At 41.5% G+C, this 18,748-nt stretch overlaps 1 protein-coding gene across 5 annotated transcripts in view; it reads left to right on the top strand.

Moving 5' to 3' along the window:
• The first annotated feature begins 740 nt into the window (after positions 1-740).
• Positions 741-18,748, top strand: part of rabl6b (RAB, member RAS oncogene family-like 6b) — a 57,923-nt gene continuing 39,915 nt past the window's right edge. Inside the window, exons 1-12 of one of the 5 annotated variants that reach the window (XM_061729708.1) lie at positions 741-884; positions 2,341-2,728; positions 2,822-2,956; positions 3,057-3,071; positions 3,289-3,336; positions 3,509-3,538; positions 4,569-4,621; positions 4,798-4,886; positions 7,632-7,772; positions 11,941-12,046; positions 12,200-12,303; positions 13,982-14,367. In XM_061729708.1, the coding sequence (XP_061585692.1) occupies positions 2,599-2,728; positions 2,822-2,956; positions 3,057-3,071; positions 3,289-3,336; positions 3,509-3,538; positions 4,569-4,621; positions 4,798-4,886; positions 7,632-7,772; positions 11,941-12,046; positions 12,200-12,303; positions 13,982-14,367 (1,237 nt within the window). In that variant the 5' untranslated portion in view covers positions 741-884; positions 2,341-2,598. The remainder of the gene's footprint in view (positions 885-2,340; positions 2,729-2,821; positions 2,957-3,056; positions 3,072-3,288; positions 3,337-3,508; positions 3,539-4,568; positions 4,622-4,797; positions 4,887-7,631; positions 7,773-11,940; positions 12,047-12,199; positions 12,304-13,981; positions 14,368-18,748) is intronic. The other 4 variants (XM_061729709.1, XM_061729711.1, XM_061729713.1 and 1 more) reach the window with 4 other exon arrangements.

Here is an 18,748-nt window from a genome sequence, read left to right as displayed (position 1 = left end):
CTGCTCAGCCAGCGCATCCGCCGAAAAAATCTCTGACTTCCAGGTTTACTTCCGCATACACTGGCCCATAGAGCATGCGCAGTTGAGTCACCTCCCATGATGCTCTGGGGCCTCCCATCATGCCCCGGGGCAATGACGCGAATATTAATATCATATGTATTAATATAATATCTTAATTAATGTATATTATTACATGTATAGTATTACATATATTATTAATGTATTAATATAATATAATTACATAATATATACTAATATAATACATCCGTGGAATGCACGGACACGGCTGTGACGTCAGCCGTGACGTCACGTCCAGAAAGAGACTTTTCTTTGACTTTTCTGGCCTTTATAAAACATTTTTGACAGATATAAAGTCCATGACTTAAAAATATAGAAAACAAAGATTAGTAATTGCCGGTGATTACAGCTGGAGGTGTCCTGTGAACAGTTTTAGAGGCTTCTCTTTTACTATTGCGGTCTATGGGAAAAAAGCTTTCTGGGCCACATGGGATTTTTGGTTGCAGTACCGCGGCTGGCCACTGGAAAAAATCGGCGCGCCTTCTGACTGCCAGACCCGGGGGCTGGACTCACATCAGGTAGTGACAAGAATGTTACAGGTCCGCGCAGCTGCTAAGCCTTATTTTGACAGTCTGACCGGATGTTACAGGTCCGCGGAGCTGCTAAGCCTTATTTTGACAGTCTGACCGGATGTTACAGGTCCGCGGAGCTGCTAAGCCTTATTTTGACAGTCTGACAGGATGTTACAGGTCCGCGGAGCTGCTCTTTGAGGGAATGTGGCTGCTACATCTCTGTCAGGATGGATGTCGGACAGATGTTTTAAGGGGAATATGTTGGGGTTGTATATTCTCATCTTATTAAATGACGTGAGTAACTAAAAAAGACGCCAGTGAACTAAATGAAATGCACTGCCTTGTGTTGTTATTGAACTCCGAGTGAGGAACGCTAAGCTAATATGAGCAGGAGAGCTAGCTCCCACTGAGCCAGGATAACATTACAACATTACTGCCTTGCTGAGGGAACACTAGTCGCCTCATCACTCTTTAAAGCGTGTAATGACCTTGACATACCACGTAGATTGATTGGCTTTTATAATTTAATAGTTTTATAACGCAAATTTGGTTCAGCACTTACTTATCTGAGCAAACTGCACGGCTAATGCTAAGTGGAGCTCCAACCTTAACATGTAGTCAATCAATGGTGCTACTATCCGGTTATTGTTCAGATGTATCGGCATGTACACTCTACTGTTAAAGCGATAGCTGTTGGTGAACTCAATATTTCCTGGACAATGTGGCACGAGTGAAGTCATGCTTTTACACAAAGCACCTTATGTATCATAAACCGGTTTCATAGGAACCGAACTTCAAATTCATTGTCAATTGTTGACTGTGAAAGGAGTCAGCTGACCACATTAGTTCTGTTTACACTTGAGCCTCACAATTAAATGTCTGACTTTTCTGAAATGCAGAAAACTGTAACTGCGTTTTTAACACTTTTTGGGGTCAACTGGACACAGGCATTTAATGAATGAGTGAATATATGAAGCAGACTCCTGCATAGAAATGTTTCCTCAGTTCCAGTTATTGTATATCCTTTAGGTATCTTTCAGGTTTTTTAATGAAGATATATTTCTGTGAACATTTTTGGTTACAGTCATTTTCTCAGTTATCTCCCTGATGTAAGCAAAGCAGTCTTCAATTACCCTTCCAACACTCCAGTCTCCAAATGTTCAGCTCAGTGATCCACATTGAAATCGATTTACCTTGTTGCAAAACACAGCAAAATCTGAACATATATTTAAGTGCCTGTGAATTATCCATCTCCTTTCAACTACAGTGAAGCTCTGGTGTTGAAATGTAAGTAGAGATGTAGCACGACTCCTAAAGAGGAAGCTGAAGTACTGGTTCATAATTTGATTTTGGGGGTATATGGAAAAACTTTTTTGATAGGCTGGACTACAGCCTTTTTGTGTTAATATATCTAGTTAAAACAAGGTATTTCAGGAGCAGTGGCGTAGTGGAAGAGGAGCTGATTTTGGTCTTTCTGTCTCTGTTGAGTCTTTGCATGTACTAAATGTTATATATCAAAATAGAGATTTTCTATCACAATGAAGTACTGGTAAGTAATGGCCAGAATGTTTAATTAATCAGCCTGTATAGGGAATGAAAGGATTATAACTTTTTGTTTCGACTTTCAGTGATGGTGAGCTTAAAAAATGTGAGATCATGCATCAGCATTTAAAAAAAATGTTTTTTCACGTTTACAAAGGTATGCTAGTTACCAACTGTTTGTTTGTTTGTTCGTTTGTTTGTTTCACAGATGATCATCTTAACAACATGGTAGTTGCCTCCTCTACTGTCTGGCAAAAAAAAAACTATATCAGTTCAAATCTAAGAGATGTTAAATTCAGTGTCAATTTAGTCATTTAACCCACATTTGCTCATAAACATGGACCATTAACATCCTCAGCCATCACTATACATTGTTACGTTTTTCCTTCTGATACCACCTGAGAGATTGTCAAGCATAGTCCCACTATTCTACCACGTGCCACTGCACGTTTGAGAAGTCTCAAAAATGTTTTCGGCACTGAAAAAGCTTGTAGGGTCTGAGCCAGGTCAGCTCAGGGAGAAAAACATTCCTGCTGGACTGCAGTCGATGAACCAAAGTTTGCAGAGGCGCTTTGCCAAAGGCGTCCAGTATAACAGTAAGAAATCTATGTTTGATATGTCTTTGTCTGTGTCTATGACCTCCTTTTTAAATTTATTAAGTGATGACCTTCATGTATTTCTCACTCAAGTGAAAATAGTCATCAGGGGAGACAGAAATACTGGAAAGAGTACTTTATGGCATCGACTGCAGGGAAAAAAGTTTGTGGAGGACTACATACCCACTCAGGAGATCCAAGTCACAAGTATTCATTGGAATTACAAAAGTAAGTCCTGTCAGTACCGACCATGAGAGCTTTTTTTTTTTATTCTTATGTTTTGGTGATTATTTGACATCTTTTATTTCTGCTTGGTGATTTATTCCAGTGGCCCCATATCAAGGTAACAAAAGAAAAATTGAGTAGTTTCCGCTCACTGGTTTTCAGACTAGGAGTCCTGTATTTGTGTTTAACTTCACACCAATTGCACTCCACAGTTACCTCTTACTGTTTTGATTACTAGATTCATATTATAGTTGCTTAAAAGCCTGCACATTTAAATTCCTTCCCTTTTGTGTTCAATGAGCTTGAATAATGAAGTCAATCTTTCTTTATTTCAGCTACTGATGATGTGGTTAAGGTAGAGGTGTGGGATGTGGTGGACAAAGGTGAGTGATGGTATTTATACCTGTCAAAGACTTTTTTCTGACGCTGACTTCACTATATGTGTTGTCTTCTTGCTGCAATATTACAAGACATCAAATAGATGCTTGTTCGGTTTGTTTTTCTGTCCTCAGTGTTGATATGGTCTTTCTTGCACCTTTCTTACACTCATCTCAGGCCAAAAATACCCTCTTCCTGAAGGTGTAGGTGAGCGCTACTGTAGTGTATAGAAACTTGCTTGTATGCTGTGGTTTGGCCCCCGCCTTCTTCCACTCTTATCTGAAAGTCAATACTCTCAAGGTTTGGCTATTTTCAGGTTTGCTGTGTGGCTATATCTAAGAGTTTGGCTGCATTTTTTGTTCCTCTTGTGTAGGGCTGGGCGATATATCGATATTTTAATATATATCGATATATTTTAAAACTCGATGGTACGAGACAATATCGTTTATATCAATTTAATTTTTTTTTATTTTTTATTTTTTTTACATTTTTTTTTACGATTTTGATATAGCTTATTTTGTGACAAATTGACTTGAATGTTTTATTTGAGATTTGCACAAATGTTTTGTTATTTTCACAACTGTCAACCTCAGTGGAAAAGTCTGCCTGTTACTGTCTACATTGTATTAATTGCACAGTGTATTTTAATTTAATTGTTATGCAGGAAAGGGATATTTGTTTTATTTTATTCAAGAAGCATTTTTATTCTATATATGCAGGCAGTTTATTTTTATTTCATTTGTTTTATACATGTTGATATTGTGCAGACCTCTGTTAATAAAGGAACCTGTGTGACATTCGGCACGAGGCTTTGTATTAAAACTGACTGTTTTTTTAAGGGTTTGCCTCAGAAAAAAATGAAGCTAACAGAGATGCTAACAGAGATGCTATGCTATAATGCTTTGGGGGAAACTCCAATTATGGCACAGAAAAAATATCGATATATATCGAGTATCGCCATTCAGCTAGAAAATATCGAGATATGACTTTTGGTCCATATCGCCCAGCCCTACTCTTGTGAAAACACTACGTTAAGCCTGAGCCTTTGCATCATGTGAGCCAATAGATATATTGAGGCCAGTGTGTTTAAAAGTAGGCAGCAATGTGTTTTTTCCTTTAAAAAGTGGTTGAACTGCTTTGCTTGCTTTACTCATCATGAACTAACACACAAAAGTTTGTGATGTCAATGTTTTTCTTGGCTTGTTTAATGGTAACACTTGTGATTTTGTTCTTTTAGGCAAAGGTAAACGGCGTGGGGAAAACTTAAAACTGGAGAATGAACCACAAGAGGTGATTATCATATGACTGTTGTGTTACGAACTCTCTAGCCTCTCCCTCTAGTGTGTGTGTGGGTAATTTAATTGGCCATGTAGGCCCTATTTTACATGTATAAATTTAAAGTGGCAGGTGGATAGAAAGTGGAGTGGAGATTTTAATTTATTTTGCTATGGCGATATGTGTTTCAGTCAGATGAGGTGGCCCTGGATGCAGAGTTCCTAGATGTGTACAAGAACTGCAATGGAGTCATCATGATGTTTGACATAACCAAGCAGTGGTAAGAGTCATATGACTGTGTTTTCCTGCAGTCTCACCATTGAGCACTAATGTTACAATATACATGATCAGATAAGGTTTCAGTAATTCTGCACGTGGCTGTAAATCTGAGAGCCAGCTCTTGTTCAAGGCTGAATCCTGACCAGACGTTGGTAGTAATACTGTTTGGAGCATCTTTGGGGAATGCATAGTTTTAGGTATCAGCATGAAGCACGGTGGGTTAATTTGTACTCTTTGAAGTAAAACTACTAGTCAGCCTTTTTTTCTTTCTTTTAAATGTCCCAGTTTGCATACAAGTTATCCTCCTAACTCCTCTGCACTAGATATAGTTCATCCTTTCACAGTTACAAGCAGAGCGGCTTAGGACAGAGAGAGGGGAGAGGATGTGGCATTCACTTAAAGCAGCACAATGTAACTTTCAGCTTTTGTTGAGTTTGGCGGCTCCGTTGGACAAAAGCGGTAGTGCTTTACCAGAAACAACACTACGTTTCCCATGAGCACCAGCGCGTACTGCCGGAAAGATCCTGTCCCCGTCACGTGCATTTGATAATGCGCTCTGGTTTTGTTCTACGGCAGCTTTTTCCTGTCCCGTTTTTTAGAGGGACTTGGTCATAAATTAGTAGTCCAACATACTTACTGACAAAATAAAAAAATACTTTATAACCTGTGAATAACTGAATGCCCATTCCTTATATTTTGCAGATCAGCCCTGCACAATTTTACAGTTCTCAGGAAAAATACTAGAAATGTTCTATACATTTTCTTTGCATTGCATTCTTTCCTCTAGTGCTGTAATTCTATTCAATTGTATTATTATTTTATAAGCTTCCTCATTGCCAATTACACAATTTTATGATCACTATTATTATTCTATGTCTGTTGTTGATATTGTCAGTAATTTTAGAATTACCAAAACCCAAGACGAATGTGAAAACATTCTAATTCTAATCTAATCACCACCCCCCCCCCAAAAAAAAAAAAACAAACACTGGGTTTGTATGTGTATATTTATGTATGTGTGCGTATATATATGTATATATATTAAATATAGTAATAATGCACATATATATACTTTTGGTTTCTACCGTCATGGTATCAATCATTAATATGTGTGCAGACAAGGTAAAAAAAAATAAAAAAAGAAAACATTCTAATTTTTATTCTTATTGACCATAGAACTCTACATTTACATTTGTATCATAACTGTGTCTTGTTTTATCCCCATAAATCCCCATCGGTCGGACATCCCTCCTCGTCTTTCAGCTCACGCCAGCGAGGGAACGCTGGTGTCGTTCCAAAAAGTGATTGCCTGCCAGAATCTGATTTCTCCCCTGAAAATGGGTCTTTTTACCTGCTAAAAATTGATTGAAGGCCAAATACAGTTAAAAGAGCTTGAGGCTGGATTTATGAAAAAAAATTGTATACGTTTTAATTTTTCTAGTAATGTCAGATGAAGCGTTCCAAACCAGTGAGCCCTCTAGCGTATCTGTCCGTTGCCTTGAACAGGCTGTGTGCTGCAAAATGTGCTGCAAGGCTGGGGCAGCTTTTCCCGCGCTGTCCTGCGGATGTGACGTCACATGACGCTGCATGCGCGTTCTCCCCGTTCTCCCGTGCCGGCTTCGCTGTTGGCTGCAGTACCCCCAACGGCCGTCGTGGCGAAGGGTGGCGCTAGAGAGTCTCATTTCTTAAAAGGAGCCTCATGCTCCTTTAATGAAAGGTTGTTTCTACCTAAATATGATTTGATCTCATTCTTGAGCTTCATAATATAAACATTAGAGCTCACAGGATTGCTTTTAACTCTTTTACAACACAAAATAGGCATTTTCACCTGCCAAAAATTGATTGAAGGCCAAATACAGTTAATGAAAAGTTGTTTCTGCCTAAATATGACTTGATCTCATTCTTGAGCTTCATAATTTAAACACTTTTTTTTTAACGACATTTAAACGCTATCGCTCAACGGGCTGCTGTGCGCGCTCCCCCGGCCAGAAATCAGATTCTGGCACGCAATCACTTTTTGACACGACACCGGGCCAATGTTTATTGTTGTCCGGGCATTTAGCTTGTTACTCTCCCTCTTTCTTTTTCTCGCCTCCTCCGATAAAACTTTTATTTTCTTCGTTTTTTTTCGCTGCTTCGGCCATGATACCAGCTTCTGCTGAGCTCTGCGCTCCACGCCCCACCCAGCTTTTGTCTCGACTACGAATCGGGAAGGAGGGGGAAGTGACGTATGCCGTAAAGCAGTCAAAGCCGTAAAAATGTGTAGTTTTTTAGTGTGGAAGGATTCCTACCATGCTCCTCAAAGTTACATAGTGCCAGTGAAGGCGATACAGACCCCCTCAGACCATGACAGAGGTTCATTAAACCTGTTGGAAGTTGATGTACCATCACAATGATGATGAAATATTAGATTAAGCTGGAAAAGTTACATAGTGCTGCTTTAAATGTCCCTATTTCAGAGCTGTCATTTTAAACTGATACCAGTTAAATATCTTACAGAACTGCACCATTTAAGCAATGCTTTGTTACAGAATACAGGTGTATTATATTATACAGGTAGATTGATTAGTGTTGCTGCAATATCGCTGGTGTGTAAATAGAGTATATCTAACCTGTGTGACTGAAAAAGCCAAATGTGTCAATCTATAGCTACAAAATGATATTAAATGTTCCTTTTCTTTTTTTTTTTTAAGCTTTCTTCTTTCACCTTCACATCAATTTTGGGTTGTATTTCTGTCAATTGTAGGACATTCAACTACATCCTGAGGGAACTCCCCAAAGTACCCACCCATGTGCCGGTGTGTCTCCTGGGAAACCACCGGGACATGGGGGAACATCGGGTCATTCTTCCTGACGACATCAGAGATCTTATTGCTGGACTGAACAGGTAAGTCCCAGGCATTGTTGAAGAAACTTGAATGTTTCATTCATTCAGTTAGACTAACATCTTTACTTATTATTAACTTCCTGTTTTAAATTATTTCTGCAGTATAATAATAGTTTGGCCACTCAGATAATTTCAGTCACTCTCTGTTTTCAAACTTAACAGCAAAATTACTTCATGATGTAACAACAGCTCTCTTGTTGTAGAAAACTCCAGGTTAATCAGTAAGCTTCATCACCCTTTTACAGGTGTTTTATTTAATCAGTCATAAGCTTTTACAATCCAGCTTGATTTAACATTTTTTATAGCATTTACTGTAACCCCCTGGACATCATTTTTAAAATTATTCACAAAGTGATTGGATTGGAACAAGATTAATTAAGGATTATCTATGATAATGATTATTTTATCACTAAAATGAAGGGCCACCAAGATCAGGCATATCTTATCTTATCAATACTGGCACTTGCCATGTGTCTTTTAAGATGAGTGTTGTGAGGGGGCACGGTGTTTCAGCAGGTAGTGCAGCCGTCTCACAGCAAGAAGGTCCTGGTTTGGATTCCCGCCAGGAACGCTCTGGGCGCTGAAGTGCGTGTTAGTTCCCCCATGACTTCAGCACCCTGGGTGGGGTTGGTGAAAGGATCTTTCTGTGTGGAGTTTGCATGTTCTCCCCGTGTTCCCTTGGGTAGCAATGTGAGTTACCCTCACAAAAACATGCAGCAGTCCTGGGCTCTACTGCCCCCTCTGGCCAACCGGGGAACAGATGGGGTGGGGAGGATCTGGATGGAACAACGTGATCCTTCCACGCCCTACGTCCGGCCAGAGAAACCCCACCCTGTCTGGTGAAAAGAAGCTGCTCACTCCTCAGGTTAAGGAGGAGACCTGAGCTCAGTGTAGGGCCTCCCGAGGTTGGTAGAGGGAGCAATGCCCAGGACTGTTACTTAGGTAGAGCACTGGGTGGTAAAATGGGAAAAAACCGGGATAAAAATATTTAAAAAAAAAAAAGTGTTGTGCAGATAAAAAGTGCACTGAGCTTTTTTCACAGACTGACCTGACCTATAAATGAACTATTTGATTCAAAAATAAACACCTTAAAAATGCACACTCTATGATTGTTTGCCCATCATTGTAGTAACATTATCTGTTATATGCAGTTGTGTGAAAAAGTGTTTGCCCCCTTCCAGATTTCTTATGTGTTTGCATGTTTGTCGGACTTAAATGTTTCAGATCATCAAACAAATTTAAATATTAAACAAAGATAACGTAAGTAAACACAAAATGCAGTTTTTAAATGAAGGTTTTTATTGCCAAAGGGAAAGAAAAATCTAAACATGCATGGCCCTGTGTGGAAAAAGTGATTGCCCCCTAAACCTAATAACTGGTTGGGCCCTCAGCAGCAACAACTTCAATCAAGCGTTTGCCATAACTGGCAATGAGTCTTTTCCAGCTGTGGAGGAATTCTGGCCCACTCATCTTCGCAGAATTGTTGTAATTCAGCCACATTGGAGGGTTTTCTATCATGAACCTACTTTTTAAGGTGATGCCACAGCAACTCAATGGGATTCAGGTCGGGACTTTGACTAGGCCACTCCAAAGTCTTCATTTAGTTTTCTTCAGCCATTCAGAGATTGCTGGTGTGATTTGGATCATTTTCCTGCTGCAGAACCCGAGTGGCTTCATCTAGAGGTCACCAACAGATGACTGACATTCTCCTTCAGGATGTTTTGGTAGACAGCAGAATTCATGGTTCCATTTACCACAGCAAGTCTTCCAGGTCCTGAAGCAGCAGAACAGCCCAGACCATCACACTACCACCACCATGTTTTACTGTTGCTAGGATGTTCCTTTTCTGAAATGCCGTGTTACTTTTACACCAGATGTAATGGGACATACACCTTCCAAAAAGTTCAACTTTTTTCTCGTCAGTCCACAGAGTATTTCCCCCAATGGGGATCATCAAGATGTTTTCTGGCAAAACTGAGACGAGTCTTTATGTTCTTTTTGCTCAGCAGTGGTTTTGGTCTTGGAACTCTGCCATGCAGCCATTTCTGCCCCGTCTTTCTTATTTATATATATATATATATATATATATATATATATATATATATATATTTATCCCCTGATTTTTTTTTTTTTTTTTTTTCCCCAACTGGGGCCCCAGCTGGCCAGAGGGGGCAGTGTAGAGCCCAGGGGCGTTGAAGCCAGCGCCCACAGCGTCCCCGGCAGGAATCAAACCCAGGACCTTCTAGTTGTGCGACGGCTGCACTACGAGCAGCGCCACCTGCCCCGTCTCTTTCTTTTGATGGAGTCATGAACACTGACCTTAGTGGAGGCAGGTGAGGCCTGCAGGTCTCTGGATGTTGTTCTGGGTCTTTTGTGACTCTTGGATGAGTTGTCGCTGCTCTTGGGGTCATTTTGGTCGGCCGGCCTCCTGGGAAGGTTCACCACTTCCATGGGGGGGGGGTTTGGATTCTTCTTTCCCCTTAATAATAAAAACCTTCATTTAAAAACTGCATTTTGTGTTTACTTGGGTTATCTTTGTCTAATATTTCCATTTTTTGATGATCTGAAACATTGTGTGACAAACATGCAAAAAAAATAAGAAATCAGGAAGGGGGCAAACACAACTGTATAGATATTTTTCTTCTGTTTCTGCCTCACCTTTTCCCACCAAACAAATGTGCAAAAATACTGCATTGAATAAATTGTAGGTGACAAATCCTCAGAAAATTATCATACAAGTTGTTTTAGTTGTACTTTCCAGAAACTAGAGCTGGATCCAAATGTTCTACTGTTTGAATTATCAAATTAAATAATGGGTTAAAGTTGTTAAGATTTTATATGTATCATATGTATGTATCATCTCAGCTTGCATGCCTAACTTTCCTATTTCTCAACAAGTCTACATCATCTTGCTGTCTGCCTTAGTGGCACCTTTGTAGATTTAGGGATTTTCTTTCAGGTCTGATGAGTGGCGTTAGTATTTTATGAGCGGTACTAGGGGTGTAACGGTATTTGTATTCTTCCCATCACGGTTTGGTCACCCAACAAATACGTCTGAATGATAATTTTAAAAAGCCTCGTGAGTCCTCATGTCAATCCAGGTGGCGGTAATGGGCCTTAAAGCTGCCAGAAGTCATGAACCCTTCAGACTTCTCCGTCACTCCATTTTGCCGCGGTGCAATCCCCCCCAGAGCGCTAGTTGATACTTTGTCTAGCTTCCGGCTTTTCCGGTCACAGTGAATCAAAGAGATAAGGACAACTATTGTGCAAAAAACCAAAACCACCCAAAAAAAAAAAAAAATCACACACACACGAAGAAAAGAGCGCTTAAAGTTCACGACTGCTTCACGAACCGGAACCGGAAATGCGTTGCTACCAAGCAAACCAATCACAGCCCTCTCGGTCTGGGTTGGGTCTGCGTTGGGTCTGCGTTGCCTCGACGCGTAGTTCCATTTTTTCGGAGGTGCAGGTCAGGCTACGGTGTAGCTACGGAGAGACTCGTGCGTGCGTGTGTGTAAATACATACAATATTTCCTTGTATTTTTAACTTGTTATAACAGGAGATGGTTTGTAGTTTTGCGGTTTGTTCAGAATAAATGAACAAAGCCAGTCTTACACATGTCTCACTTTTTGTTGCTTTTTTTTCCCTGTTGTACGGAACCCGTACGGAACCGTGACCCCCCATACCGAGGTACATACCGAATCATGACTTGTGTGTACCCTTACACCCCTAGGTGCTACTGTGATTTAAACAAATACAATAACTTTCTGGAGACACAGTGGACCCTGAGTTTTCTCTCTAGTAGGAGGCACACATCTTCAAGTCTTTACTATTTCTAATTTGCAGCAATTGAGCGGCAGCAACTGTGTGTGAACTGCTCACACTAAAGCAGTGTTGTACTTGTGACTACCCAGAGAGCTTGTCGAGTGTGTAAGAGGGGAAAAAAGAAATATTGTAAGTTTCTGCTTTTAGCTTTTATTTTGACTGTATACACAACTGAAATATCTGGAGCTTGACAAAAAATATGTACTCAAGCAAAAGCAAAGAGAAAATGTCTAATGTAAGGATATTCAGATGTCCCCACTACAAATATTTAGTGCAGCTTTAACATTATTTCTAAAAAAACTATTTATACACAAACTAAAGTAAAAATACTTGTCTGTGCAGACCATTGGGAGCATCTTACATCCATTATGCTGAGTCTTCTATGAAGAATGGGTTCGGTTTGAAGTATCTGCACAGGTTTTTTAACATCCCCTTTCTTCAGCTACAGGTTAGTTTTTATATTGGGAGTATTTTTTTATGCCATGGTGTTCCCAAGAGCATTGGTTTGTAAACGTGCTTCTGCTGTTATTGCTACATATTTATTTAAATGGGAGACGGCATGTTCCTGTAGTTCTTCAACTGTGTCTGTGTCTCGACATAGAGGGAAACCCTTCTGAGGCAACTGGAGACCAACCAGCTGGATATGGACGCCACCTTAGAGGAGCTTTCTGTCCAGCAGGAGACTGAGGATCAGAACTATGAGATGTAATGTTCTTTTTATTTTTTATTACACTTTTTCTTTCACCGCAGTACAGAGCCACTTAAGTAAGGGTGCTTTCACCTCTGTCCCGTTTGGAGCAGTTGTTCCGGAGCAGGGAGCGTTTCCCCCTAAAGATCGGAACGTTTGGTACATGTGAACACAGCAATCGCGCTCGGATGCGGGACAAAACAAGCGAGCCGAGGTCTAGGAAAGGTTAGGGGTTCGGTTCTCGGCTCGCTTCCATTCCAGACCTGGAGTGGTTCGTTTGCAGTGAGAACATAATCCACACAGCAACCCACACAACTCCATTCATCCTGTATGTGCGACCGCGGTGCAAGGAGAAGAGTCAGTGCAGCCTCCACCACCTTCTCTCCTATTGGACACAGCTTTCTCTCTCCCTTCTCTCCTATTGGATGAGCCGAGATGTCGTCACAGCGCGGCAAGGTGAAATTAAAAGGTGAAATTAAAAATTAAAAAATGTTCAATTCGGCCAGGCAGGCGCGGTGCAAATGCCGCGGCAGGCTCCTCTCGCACGACGCCGTGCTCAGCGGCAGAGCGGTCCGCTCTTGTGCCGCGGTAAAATGTAAATGTACTTTATTTATATAGCCCTTTACAGCCACGTCTAGGTGAGCCAAAGTGCTTTACAGAATAAAACACACAGGAATACAACATACAATCATGAGACGGAGCATAAAATAGAATAAGAAAAAAAGAATAAAAGCATTAAAAAAAAAAATGTATTGTGCGGTAGCACAATGAATGGGATCGGCAGCGGTGGTCTGCGCTTTGCACCCTCTATCTATGTGAAAGGGGTTATAACCATTGTTGTTTTTCCCGGGAAACTCCTTCCGCGTTCAGTTCTGACCAATGAGAGAACAGTTGGTTCATGGTATTTGTTAACAGCTTTGAACCGCTACAGACGCTTGCCTTGTAAACACAAACGAAACAACGGTAATAATAATAATAATAATACAAATACATTTTATTTCTAGTGCACTTTTCATTAAAAACAAATCTTAAAGTGCTACAAGTTAAAATGAACAGGAAAAGGCTTTTTCAAAAAGGTGTGTTTTTAGGCCACGTTTAAAAGCGTCCACAGTCTGCAAGGCCCTCCGGTTCTGGGAGGGCCTTCCATAGGCGAGGAGCAGCACAACTGACTGCTCCATCACCCATTGTGCGGAGCTTAGTTTTTTGGGTTTTTAGGAGGTCGGTGGAGGAGGAACGGAGGGAGCGTGAGGATGTCTGAGGAGTGAGGAGATCCGTGAGGTAAGTTGGAGCAGTTCCATGAACACATGGGTAGGTGAGGAGAGAGACCTTGTACTGAATCTGGAGTGATACAGGGAGCCAGTGGAGGCTTTTGAGAATGGGAGTGATATGACTGTATTTTTGCACCCTCATCAGGATCAGGAACTGTATGGATTTAGCCCCTGAATCGGGACAAAACAAACGGGCCACAGGTCTGAAAGCACCCTAAGACTTCTTTCTGCCCCCAGTGTCTTCTGTACACAAAGTGTGTGTGTGCGCAGTGTTTGTGGTGTAATTCATTCATTCATTCAACATATGACTAAAGTATTTTCAACATTGATTATAACACCATTTTTGCAACTGCGACTCTTCACAAAAATGTTTATACTTTCAGATATGCAAGTGAGTTTATTGACTATCCTGTTGTGAATTGTGCAGTTTCCTGGAGAACTTGGAATCTCGATGTAAGGGCTATGCTTCTCCCGGTCCAGCCAATGGTCAGACTCCTTCTTCTGGCTCTCAGTCTCCCATCGTCCCTCCGAGTGGGCCGTCCACCGGCAGCTCCAGCCCCAGCACCCCGCAGCCTTCTCTACCCTCTCAGGTGCTTCCTCAGCCCCAATCTGTGTCTGCCTCGTCACCTCCGTCTCCCGCCTCAACGGCTGCTGGGGCAGCTTCGCCCGTCACAGAGATGACGACGATGGCCCAGTCACCTGAACACCAACATTCCTCAGCTCCATCTGCAGGATCAGCCCCCCAGAAACGCGGGTTCATCTCCCGCTGGTTTGGCTCTTCTCCTGCAACGGAGACTCCTGCTTCTGCACCAGGCAAGTCCCTTGTGTTAAATGCTTCAAGTTAACTTTATTAAAAGCCATAGGTAGATTTGTTTTGCAGTAGATGGAAGGATCTCACACACAATCTTTACTGTCATTAATTTGACACAGGAAAAACAATGAAAAAAATGAACAGGTTTGCAACAGCAGCAGACAGACATGGCAGGTATCACGATGCTCACTGACAGGATAAAAGTAGATGTTGCCCACAAGGCAAAGAACAATGAATGAATAAGGAAAGTAAAAACCAAGGTCAGGGTTTCTAATAAATAAAAATAAATAAGTTAAAAGCAGGATAGACCTCAGTAATAAATAAAATGCGTTAAGATTTGTTTAAAAGAGAGACAGCAGCAGGGACGAAGCTGTTCCTGTAGCGTGTGGTCCTGGTTCTGGGGACTATAAACCTGCGTCCTGATGGCAGTAGCTGGAACTCACTCCATAAGGGATGGGAGGATCGTTGGGATGGAGCTGGAGCCGCTGTGACTGTAGCAGCTCGCCAGCTACATTCCCAATGACACCTCCCTTTAAGGCAATGCACCTGCTTTACAGTGTGATTGTTGTGTGTTCACAGTATTTAGACATACACATCCGAATGAATCTGAACAGTTAAAGTTTACAACTTATAAAGGAAAGAAATTGGTTGTGCTTATTAAGTGATCTGTCTTGTTTTCTATTGAATATTTATAATTGGGCTTTAATCAAGCAAAAGTAGGTTTTATCCGATTACTTGATTAATCTATTGAATATTTGATAGCAGCAGCTATGGCTGGGCGATATGACCTCAAATCAATATCACGATAAATTAGGCAGTTTTACCTCGATAATGATAAATGTACGATAACCATTAGCCGGCAACAAAAAAATTCTATTTTCAGATTGGCTATATTGGTCGGTAACTCCAGACTGAGTTTAGAGCTCAACGCAAAGTAGCGAGCCGCGTTTGTAAGATGGGCTGTTGGAGTTACTGTTGGGTGAAGTTAATTTCTCAGCATTAAAATGCTATGTGTAGCGTGAGAGTGTGAACTTGTTGAAATGCGTGAGTCTCACACTAGACAGCCCTGTTATGTCAGCCGCTTCTTCCTTTGAACCGTCAGCCATTTTCTTGGGTTTCCCTACTTGTTCTGACTGGATGGGTGGAGTCACGTGATTACAGACACGCTGTCTTAAAGGTGAATGAAACTAGCCTCTCTGAAAGATGCTTATTTCCTTTTTTTTTTTTTTTTCAAAACACAGAACTTACCGACATGGAAAAATTGATGTCTGTAATCGCAGTGTCAGTAACGGTACATTTTTGGTTTATCGTCCAGGTTGTGATATCCTTTTTACACAATATTTCATTGTACTGACGAATAAAATGGCGTCAAATATGATACAAATTATATGGTATATCTCAAAATAGTTGTAGACCAGATGCTTCTTTTCTTCTTTCTTTTATAGGTTTCAAGTTTTAAAGTTGTAAAACAAGACTAATCAAATACTGACCAAACACCATCCATTGAGGCTATAAATATTATTCAGCAGTCAATTATTTTTTATTATTTATATAATTGTTTTGTTATCAAATTCTGTCAGCTGTGTTTACATGTAGTACAGTGTGACAGCAGTTCTGGTACCCAGTAGAGTAAATTGAGTCGACTCTGATCCTTGTGACATGTCAAAACATTTTCAATCTTTAAAATAAAGTTTAAGCAAGATCATCTACGAGACACACACTATTATCAGTAGTGCTGCCACTAACGACTCATTTTCTGATGACGAATCTTTGTACAAATTTTTTCATTAGTCAACTAATTTAAGTGACTAATTTCCCCCACAAAATTGATTGCCGTTTAATTTGTGTTCATTTTATTTTGAATGCAGCTCAAGAATTAACTATCAGTATAATTTATTAATCTTTAGACAGCAGAATCCAGAGCACAGAAAGAATTCAAACAAATGTAGCTACACTGAACAACTCAAGGCCACCAGCTCCAGCTGCTACTATATGCTGTATCTCTACATCTCACTCTCTAACAAATCCAGGAGGATTTCACTGATATAAAAGCATTAGGTCTATGCCATTTCAGTGATGATGATATACAGTGTAATTTGGCTACTATAATGGTAAATAATGCAATTTCAAGTCGATAATTGTGTGTATCTTTAATAACTAAAATTCAGTTTTCATCGACAAATAAAGTCCAATTAAAATCATTAACATTTTATATTCATTCCTTTGCTGAGATGGAGGGCGGTGTTGGAGGCTGGTCATTTTTTTGCTGAAGAGGTCTCGGTCTTGAGCTGAACTAGTCTCGGTCTTGAGCTGAACTAGTCTCGGTCTTGAGCTGAACTAGTCTCGGTCTTGAGCTGAACTAGTCTCGGTCTTGAACTGAACTAGTCTCGGTCTTGAGCTGAACTAGTCTCGGTCTTGAGCTGAACTAGTCTCGGTCTTGAGCTGAACTAGTCTCGGTCTTGAGCTGAACTAGTCTCGGTCTTGAGCTGAACTAGTCTCGGTCTTGAGCTGAACTAGTCTCGGTCTCGGTCTTGAGCTGAACTAGTCTCGGTCTCGGTCTTGAGCTGAACTAGTCTTGGTCTTGAGCTGAACTAGTCTCGGTCTTGAGCTGAACTAGTCTCGGTCTTGATCTTGAGCTGAACTAGTCTTGGTCTTGAGCTGAACTAGTCTTGGTCTTGAGCTGAACTAGTCTCGGTCTTGAGCTGAACTGGTCTCGGTCTTGAGCTGAACTAGTCTCGGTCTTGAGCTGAACTAGTCTTGGTCTTGGTCTTGAGCTGAACTAGTCTCGGTCTTGAGCTGAACTGGTCTCGGTCTTGAGCTGAACTAGTCTTGGTCTTGGTCTTGAGCTGAACTAGTCTTGGTCTTGGTCTTGAGCTGAACTAGTCTCGGTCTTGAGCTGAACTAGTCTCGGTCTTGAGCTGAACTAGTCTCGGTCTTGAGCTGAACTAGTCTCGGTCTTGAGCTAAACTAGTCTCGGTCTTGGTCTTGAGCTAAACTAGTCTCGGTCTTGGTCTTGAGCTGAACTAGTCTCGGTCTTGAGCTGAACTAGTCTCGGTCTTGAGCTGAACTAGTCTTGGTCTTGAGCTGAACTAGTCTTGGTCTTGAGCTGAACTAGTCTCGGTCTTGGTCTTGAGCTGAACTAGTCTCGGTCTTGAGCTGAACTAGTCTCGGTCTTGGTCTTGAGCTGAACTAGTCTCGGTCTTGGTCTTGAGCTGAACTAGTCTCGGTCTTGAGCTGAACTAGTCTTGGTCTTGAGCTGAACTAGTCTTGGTCTTGAGCTGTCCTAGTCTTGGTCTTGAGCTGAACTAGTCTTGGTCTTGAGCTGAACTAGTCTTGGTCTTGAGCTGAACTAGTCTCGGTCTTGGTCTTGAGCTGAACTAGTCTTGGTCTTGAGCTGAACTAGTCTTGGTCTTGAGCTGAACTAGTCTTGGTCTTGAGCTGAACTAATCTCGGTCTTGAGCTGAACTAGTCTTGGTCTTGGTCTTGAGCTGAACTAGTCTTGGTCTCGGCCTTGAGTTGAACTAGTCTTGGTCTTGAGCTGAACTAGTCTCGGTCTTGGTCTTGAGCTGAACTAGTCTCGGTCTTGGTCTTGAGCTGAACTAGTCTTGGTCTTGAGCTGAACTATTCTTGGTCTTGAGCTGAACTAGTCTTGGTCTCGGTCTTGAGCTGAACTAGTCTCGGTCTTGGTCTTGAGCTGAACTAGTCTCGGTCTTGGTCTTGAGCTGAACTAGTCTTGGTCTTGAGCTGAACTAGTCTTGGTCTTGAGCTGAACTATTCTTGGTCTTGAGCTGAACTAGTCTTGGTCTCGGTCTTGAGCTGAACTAGTCTCGGTCTTGGTCTTGAGCTGAACTAGTCTCGGTCTTGGTCTTGAGCTGAACTAGTCTTGGTCTTGAGCTGAACTAGTCTCGGTCTTGGTCTTGAGCTGAACTAGTCTCGGTCTTGGTCTTGAGCTGAACTAGTCTTGGTCTTGAGCTGAACTAGTCTTGGTCTTGAGCTGAACTAGTCTTGGTCTTGAGCTGAACTAGTCTTGGTCTCGGTCTTGAGCTGAACTAGTCTTGGTCTTGAGCTGAACTAGTCTTGGTCTCGGTCTTGAGCTGAACTAGTCTCGGTCTCGGTCTTGAGCTGAACTAGTCTCGGTCTCGGTCTTGAGCTGAACTAGTCTCGGTCTCGGTCTTGAGCTGAACTGGTCTCGGTCTTGAGCTGAACTAGTCTCGGTCTTGAGCTGAACTAGTCTTGGTCTTGGTCTTGAGCTGAACTAGTCTCGGCCTTGAGCTGAACTGGTCTCGGTCTTGAGCTGAACTAGTCTTGGTCTTGAGCTGAACTAGTCTCGGTCTTGAGCTGAACTAGTCTCGGTCTTGAGCTAAACTAGTCTCGGTCTTGAGC

The sequence above is a fragment of the Cololabis saira genome, chromosome 9, assembly GCF_033807715.1.
Source record: "Cololabis saira isolate AMF1-May2022 chromosome 9, fColSai1.1, whole genome shotgun sequence".
In the NCBI taxonomy this organism is placed as follows: Eukaryota; Metazoa; Chordata; class Actinopteri; order Beloniformes; family Belonidae; genus Cololabis; species Cololabis saira.
The sequence above is the reverse complement of the archived record's forward strand: the minus strand, read 5'-3'. Positions and strand labels throughout refer to the sequence as shown.